Below are 8,365 nucleotides of genomic sequence, written 5' to 3'. Positions count from 1 at the left end.
GACAGATGGAGAGAGGACAGCAGGAAGGAGTGGGGGACACGGGGGTTAGTGTGCGTCCTGGGCAGACAGCAGGGGAACTGTGCCAACATTCGTCTAGATAGTCTTTGGAAACCCCTGGGAAAACCTCAGACAGCAACAGTCGGCGGTAGGATTCGAACCTACCACCTCCTAGTGTTCAGCACGACCTTAACTACCACCAACGAGCTGGACGCCAACACCCGAAATGGGCACGTTGCCCGTCATTCTCAGAACTCGCAGATATATAAGCTCTTACATGACAATTTGGAATTTTAGTATTGTGGATTGTGGATTCTGCAACGCTAGGATATCGTGGCATACTCAAATTTTTTAAAGGTTGAACTCCGGGCTGTCATGAAGTTCCTGTTCATGCAGAATAAATCGTAAAGGGAAATCTATGACACACACACACACACATACATTGGATGATGATGAGGTGGGCGATTCACCACCGCTGAGGCGGAACACTGCCCTATTGCGCATTCGGAACGGATGAGGGGATGATGATGGGGGGAGCACTTTCAGAGATCCGTCACCAGACCGGTGGAGCGCAAGTACTCCGCAAGAAGGCGAAGGCCTTGCAGCAAGTGGGCAGCGTTCGACCACGGTCCGAGGATCTTCGCGAGGTTGAACGACCGCTTGTCAGTACGTTGCCTAGAAACTTCTATCAGCGCACGCTCGTGGTGGAAATCTATGAGTGCATGATGCAAACATTAGGTGACCAGTGCCCATCATATTCAACCAGCGGAGATGTGGTGTGCCAACTTTCAGCGTGGGGATTTTGACACCGAAGACGCCGGAGGGGGACCTTCAACGTTGTCAACACCCCATAACGTTGATTGTGTCCGTGGTTGTACGATGTTCAAAGGAAGAGGAGTGAGGTCTACCTGCTCAGGCAAGGCGGCAAGTTTCACTCCTTCGTGACAGGGGAAAGGGTAGAAGGGGTAGCAAAAGAGAAAGGTTAGAGAGGGTCAGATGTTAAAACAAACAAGACACTAGAAAAGTAGAGAGAAAAAAATAGTAAGAGGGGAGGGAGAGAGAAGGAGAGCGTTGATTGTGTCCATGACCCCATTTTGCAGATCAGCGAATCTCGGCTAAAACAAGTCCGAGACCTTAGACATGTCCAGAGAAAGCATTGGGTTTGTAATTCGTGAAGACTTAGGATTGCGGAAGCTCTCAGCCAAGTGGGTGCCGAAATGTTTGAATGCTGATGAAAAACAACGCCGAATAGATGCTTCCAAGTTGATTTTGCAGCATTTCGAGCGTTGTGATGATACTTTCCTCGGGCGACCTGTTAGACTTGACGAAGCATGGTAGCATCACTGTGATCCTAAGAGAAAACAGTACATGGAATGGCGACACCCGGGTTCTCCAAGAGGCCAAAGAAATGGTTCAACGATCAGCGAGAAAGCCATGGCCAGGTTTTACTGGGATAAGGAAGGTGTCTGTATTGCCAACTGTAGGATGGGACAAGCGCAATGCTTGCCCACATCATTCTTCAAAAGTAGCACTGCCCTCGCCCTAAAAAGGAAGAACAGGCACTTACTGGTTCGTCTCCGTCCCCGGCGAACGTCAAAGGACGCGAATATGAAGGGAGACAGGGAGAAGGGGGAATATATTTATTAGAACAAAGAAAAAAGGAAAAAAAGGGAGGAAAGGTCAGCCAAACGGTATATGGGCAAAAAAACTAAAAAGAAAAGAATAAGGAAATAAAGGATAAACGAACAAAAGGTGAAAGAAGATTTAATAATATGATAGACTAAAGACAAATAAGATTTTAAAAAAATAATAGATTAGGGTAATGTGTATGAAGGTGAGAGGTGAGGGTGGGGCAGTGACAAATATGAGATGACAAGACTTGAGTTCACAGGCTGTGCATGAGATCTGTCTCGCTGAGGAACGTCAAAACTGCCTTGGTGACAGACCGCTGTGTGGGATGCCGTACTGGGCCGAGCAGAGTGGGGAGAAAAAAGTCTCAGCTCGAACAGGCGTCGTCTGATCGTGGCTCGAGGGGTGTCGAAGTCGAAGAGAAGATGTGAAATATCGGCTTCAACAGCGCAAGTAGAAGGTGTTTTGATGATAAGGCATCATAAACACAGTAAAACATAGATAAACGCAGGCCAGATGGTGGAAGAGATTCATGAAGAAATATATGCCGGAGGTTGGGCAACACTCTCAAGAGGGACGACACGAACGCAGTCTCCAGAATGGTGGAGCAGTTAACGCGGCATGCTACTCTGTAGCTTGCTCTGCCGGTTAAAGAAGGCTTTGAAAAAAAAAAAAAAACACAATAGAAACGGCACAGGAGGCTACGGAAAGGAATTCTCCTTTTGCAGGTCAACGCATCGGCTCACAAAGCAGCTAAGCAAGACAGTGCAGGTTCTGAACGACATGCGATTTGAATGCAGTGAACATCCGCCGTACTAGCCGGGTCTTATCCCATCGAGCTATTTTTTGTTTCCAAACCTGATAAAAGGTTTGAAAGGAAAGATACTCTCGGATGTCTCGGAGGCGATAGGAGCAGCCGAAGCATATTTCATGGGATCTTTCTCTCTCTCTCTCTCTCTTTTTTCCTTTTTTTTTTCAATGGTTAAAAAAGCTTCGCGAACGATGTGACAAGTGCGTTGAACTTCGAGTTGTATATGTCAAATTGTAATAAAGATTTCTGACTCTAGGTCGCGTTCCTCTTTTTCGAGCCGAGAACTTTTCAGCACATCCTCGTACTTACCCCTGCAACATGTTTATCTGTACCATCATCGCACCGAGGATGGAATTTTCAGGTTATATTTATTTGTCGAAACAATTCTGAACTGTTCCAACAGATGGCGCTAATTTTGTTCATTTTCGAAGAAGGCACTTGACGAAAAGTCGCAGGTGGAGGGAATCAACCCACAACTCTCTTTTGCAGGTCAGGTGTGCTACTACAATACGTCAATAATACGTCAACATTACAAAGGTTCGTCCAGGAAGGCACGGACACACATTCACTATTGCCACATTCTCTCTTACATTTTCTTCACGGTACTCTCACATTCACACGCAGACGCACAAACCGAGGCAGACGTCATTTTTCATAGCAACGTAAGTCGCAGAGGCAAAACAATTACGAGAACAACTTTCAAGCCTCACCAACGCGCAAACGATGACCATTGCCTGCGCTTGGTGAGTCTTCAAAGTTGTGTTTGTCTTAATTGTCCACTCAGTTTCTGCAATTTACGTTCGTTCGTTTTGTTCGTCCAAGAGCGTACATTTCAAAGTGATCTTTCTTGTGTACCTTAAGTTCACTTCTATGGTTTAGTATGTAGTGCACCGATGAGATAGTTGTAGTTCAGTGTTGCGCTTCTGTACGCGTAATTTTCTGCGCTCAGCTCCAGGACAACGAGGCCTACAGTTCTAGGGCGTGCAAAGTGAAAGCGGTGACTCCTGAACTGAAACACGCATCAATCGTGCAGTACTTTACATATGTCTTTTTATTACACTTAGCCTACTTACCTTGACACGCATACTCTGCGTTGCTTCGTGGCCCCACACCGTGACAACCACATCACTTCTGCTCTCATCTCTTCTCCACATTCCCCAACCATAACATAACTGTCTCTACAGGGTAAACATTGCGTGTTTAGGATAGAAGCCATCTCTAAAACTCCACTGATGAAAATGTCGCAGTATACGATGTTAAGAGCGACTCGCACGTAAACACCTCGCGTCGTGCAGCATCCGGGCCTCATATACGCGGTGTCAACTACGAAGTGGCACCCATGGGAACTTGGCGCTCTACGCGTGGTAAAGATCCAATAATGCCTGTAGGGCGATGGGATGCGCAGTTAACGATCCTTTTTATGAGGCAGACTCCTCCACTTTGAGCAGCTCCCATTTGCAGGCTCACCTTCTCCGCTATTATTATTATTTTTTTCTCTTCGTTTTTGACCGTCGCTTTTTTATGTTGTGTGTACTAACTTTGAGTCTTGTTCGAGCTTTCGGTGTCCTGACCTGTAGCAGGTACGCAATTATCCCTTGTAGCCAGGGTTGTCGTATGTTGTTTATACGTTGTCCAGTGAGATTGCACCATTGACCATCCCCGTCACGACAACCAATTTCCGAGTCGATTTGGGAAAGACTTGGAGTCGCCCTATACCCACTCTGCATACAGAGAGGGCTTAGTAAAAGAAAAAAAAAACCTGTCCTTTTCCCGTGCCGGTCGACGACGGAGTATCTCACAACGGCCAGACCACCAATAGCGTGGGAGAATACAGCATATAGGCGCGACATGTTTCAGCCTCTAAGGAATTCCCCATATCTTTTACATCTTATAGCGCAGGAGGGTTATTCGATTTGTGTGAAATTTGTCTTCCCTGGTATTTTTCAATGACTTCTAGTGCTTGATGAGATTAGATTTGTTTGAGACTTTTCTACAGCGCTGACTGCGTTTCCTGCTTTTTTGATAACTCGCGATATAAAGACACCTCAAACCAAAATTATTGTCTTATTAAGCACTAGGAAAATTGTCTATCTGATCAATATATCGAAATGAATCAATACATCGAACAATATTGTTCCTTACGTGTTCCTTAAGCCACACATAGCTCCTACACGATTTTTTTCTCATCTAATGTTATCTGACAACACTTAATGAGATTTCAGTTCCCAGCTTAGGTGCAAAGTGTAATATAGTTACTTATCAGGTACGTAACACATAACGAAGTAACATAATCCCTCCGCCGAGCCTCTTTGGAGGAAGGAGCATTGAGAGGTGCACGACCATAATTAACCTAACCTATGTTACTCTTTAGCCGACCCGGCTAGCTTTTTAGCAGACCATTGGAAACATAAATTTTGATGATGATTCTTGGGATATTTTTGTGCAACAACAACAACAACATAGATGCATTTTTGTGCAAATCCAACGTAAACGTATGGTATGTTTGTCAGCGTATGGTGAGAACCTATGACAGTCTTATCAAGATGCAAAGCTACACCCTAAGGAAAAGACGTAGAATTTTCTACCCAAGCTGGTAGAACGACAGTACTTCTACCATTTCGGGTCAATCCACGCGCGCCTTCTCCTCCGCGTGTGTAAGCGGCGGCGTCCCTTTCCCCCTGCTCCTCTCTCTCACGCTGGCTCTTAAAGAAAAAAAAAAGGGGTAGAACTCCCTACACAAGCTGGTAGAAGGACAGTTTCTATTCCGTAGTTCGTTTCTACTTCATTCGTTATACCCAAAAGGTAAAATTGGTTTGAGTAGCAATGTGGTTGCAATACAGCTCTACTGAGATGTGTAGAAAAGTCTACCTTTTTTTCTTAGAGTGTAGAGTAGTCGGTAGCCTTTGGACATGGCTCGACATGTTGGCGTCGTCTCATCTCTCTTACTTTCTGTTCATGTCTCACTGCGCTGACACTGCTATGTCAGAATCTTATTGCTTGATTTGTTGCGGCAGATACAGTCCTTCGAGGACCACGTTATCAACGCTTTATACAAAGACTGTCTTACAACTGTCCTGCCATAATTAGTACCTTTTCCTTACCTTTCTACGATCTTGGAAGTACAGAAGCGACTATTCAACGTTGTCGCACACACTTGATAAACCGTTTTAAAAGGAATTTCGAAAGCTTGGCTGCGTGACTGACAAAGAAACGACAACCAGGATCAGGAAAATATCATATATGCGACTTTTATTTGCAAATACACACATAGAAAGGAAAGAGGCAGCAAGGCGTCTTCCCTGGAGACGATATCGTCTCGAGCATGCAGAGCATTTCACGGCCGTTAACAACGTTATGACCCCTGAGAGCATGCGTGCAATCGCTTTGTTACCGCTGTTTTCAGAGACCCAATTTTATTCCGTCATCGCGTGTTTGTTGCGAATGGCCGTTCACTTTGTTGTGGGTCTCGTAGTTTTGCTAGATGTCCTCGTCAGAAGATAAGGAACATCATGTGTATTCCAAGGGCGTCAGCTCAGCAGCGCGTTTTAAAGCAACTCGCACATATAGTACACTTCGACTTCCGGTAATAGATTATTTATGATAGTTAGTGTACAACTACACTTGTTTCATTTGGTTTTGCAGTGACTGTATCAGAGGGCATGTCCTAACAGTCCCGTTTCTACTCTATATATTATTGCGTCGTATTGAAGTATATTTGTAGATTCAGTATTTGTAGATTGATAGATGAAGTATTTGTAGATTCAGAAATGCATTTGTATTTCGAAAAAGCACGTGCAGTTTCGGAGTTTCGGAGTTTAACTCAAAACTCGCCATACCAGCACTGAGCTGGTGAGGACAGTGCTGGTATGCTGACGTTTCAATTATAATGTCACACACTACATGCAGCAAATAGTTTTTTTGCTCTTCTTGCTCAAAGCGCTTTTTTTTGCCTCGGGGTGGCTCTGTACTACGTGGCAGTAATTGTGAATAGTAAATTTTGGTACTGTGTTGTGCTTTCCAAGAAATGGATACGGGTTGTTTTTTAAAGTGCCACTACGGAATAAAAAAAAGTGATAGTTATTTTATTTCGTGTTATGAATCACGTCGTTCAAAAACGCAAAATATAAATGTTGTCAGTGAACATTACACGCTTCCACAAATTTTCGAAAGAAAACGCAGAATTTAATAGTTTCAGATTCTCCAATAGTACATGACGTCATTAGAAGTTCTCGCGTCCCACTCCTAGGCACAGCGCGAGCGTCTCTGCTGTCCACCCAACGTTGTAAGGCTGGTAGCAACTGTGGTGAGGAAACGGCAACCGACCCGCGAGGACCATTGTTGCCAGACACCTGACAGATTCCGCCTCCTATGAGGTCACGTTTCCCTAAACTAGAAATTAATTTGATACTTCCGCGTTACACAGAGGAACAGTGTGATACGCGTGGACTGCAATGGGATAAATTCCGCAAAATTCTGAAGACATGAGATACGTTGTCCGTAGTGGCATTTTAACACTTCCCTGTTGATTTTTTTTCTTCTTTTTTCTAAACACGCATCTTGGTCAGTTTCGTGAAAACCTCCTTATAAATAATTTGTAATGCTTGGAACCTTTCTTTTTCCTTGTCCCCCTCATCAACACTACATAAATAAAATAAACTTATTGAGAGAAAGCACCCGCGAAATAGAACTTCTAATTATAAGTAAGGCGATTAAGACACCACTTCTTCGAACTGTTAGATGGAATAGTATTACATTCGATACACTCTCTCTCGCTTGCGGTGGTGCTCCGGGAAGATCTTTTCCTGATCTTTTATTTTTTAAGCGTGATGTGGGCAAGCTTACGCTTGTCCCATCCTACAGTTGGCAATACAAGATCTTTTCCTGAACACACGATTTGGTCTGAGTGGTCTTGATATGCTGGTCTTCCACCATGATGCCAATCTTCTGGGAAGATTTTCCCCAAAAAAATTATTGTTATGGGCGGTCTCCTGCTTGAAGACAATACACATTAACTCCGAGTTGGCATTGTGCATGGTTGCATAGAGCATGGTGCAGCAAGCCTGTGATTTTTAAATTTGAGAAGGGGACATTTACATTGAATTTTAAGAATGAGATGTAGCTTAACCCATTTTTTCAAGTGTTTTCCAGTGAGCACCCTCCCTACGACCTGCTGAGAATGCTGGTAAACATGATGATGGTATTCACGCCTCTGTTTGTCTGAGGTCATAATGGAGACCAGTACGTGATAGTCATAGTCATGCGTCATAGTCAGTCACCGATGTCAGTTACAAAACTATCCCGCATTGCATTTTCACATAAGTCGTTTCATTGCGAAACATTTCATACGATTAGCGTCCAGCCCAACAAAGCGTCTCTGAAGCCCAGCTGATGCCGGCAATATTTCTCTTCACTTCGTATTGACAGCGCGCAGAACGGCATGGAGCGATGCACGCAATCTCTCCTCCCCTTTCTATGCAAACCCCTGCGTCCAGACGAAGCCAGACGATTACTCGCGCTTGGTTCCTTTCGGAAAATCTTTCGTGGGCATAGAACAGCAGCAAAGTCTCCTTATATTCTTTTTTTCTGCGCGAAGCTTGACGTCTGACATTCCATGTCGATCGCCAGATGTCTGTGTGTCCCAGAAACCGCCGGCAGACTTGTAGGACATCTTGGTTGGTGAACGTTGTGTAATGTCACCACAAGCCCTTATCAGTTCTCCGTCCAGGTCTTAAAACGAGCAGTCTGGACAGTCGAATGATAAGGAAACGTGGAAACGGAAGTTGGCTCAGTCGTTGTTTCCGGCCTCTAGAAGGATACAGTTGCCGGAGTTCATGGACGTGCGATCCGGCTTCCTGCGATTGTTAATTATCACAGTCTATCCGCTGGCGGATTCGGAAGCGACCAAGAAACGGGAGGGAGGGTAACAAG

At 44.7% G+C, this 8,365-nt stretch overlaps 1 protein-coding gene across 5 annotated transcripts in view; it reads right to left on the bottom strand.

The window, feature by feature from the left end:
• Positions 1–5,660: 5,660 nt before the first annotated feature.
• LOC135384104 (uncharacterized) overlaps positions 5,661–8,365 on the bottom strand; it is an 87,209-nt gene continuing 84,504 nt past the window's right edge. For all 5 annotated transcript variants that reach the window (XR_010420255.1, XR_010420256.1, XM_064613328.1 and 2 more), the window contains exon 4: positions 5,661–8,289. Coding sequence is in view for 3 of the 5 variants with exons in the window: in XM_064613328.1 (XP_064469398.1) it covers positions 8,223–8,289 (67 nt within the window). In the remaining 2 variants the exon portion in view is untranslated. The remainder of the gene's footprint in view (positions 8,290–8,365) is intronic.

Source organism: Ornithodoros turicata, chromosome 2 (assembly GCF_037126465.1).
Source record: "Ornithodoros turicata isolate Travis chromosome 2, ASM3712646v1, whole genome shotgun sequence".
NCBI lineage: Eukaryota > Metazoa > Arthropoda > Arachnida > Ixodida > Argasidae > Ornithodoros > Ornithodoros turicata.
Note: the sequence above shows the minus strand (reverse complement) of the source record. Positions and strands in the feature narration are given on the sequence as shown.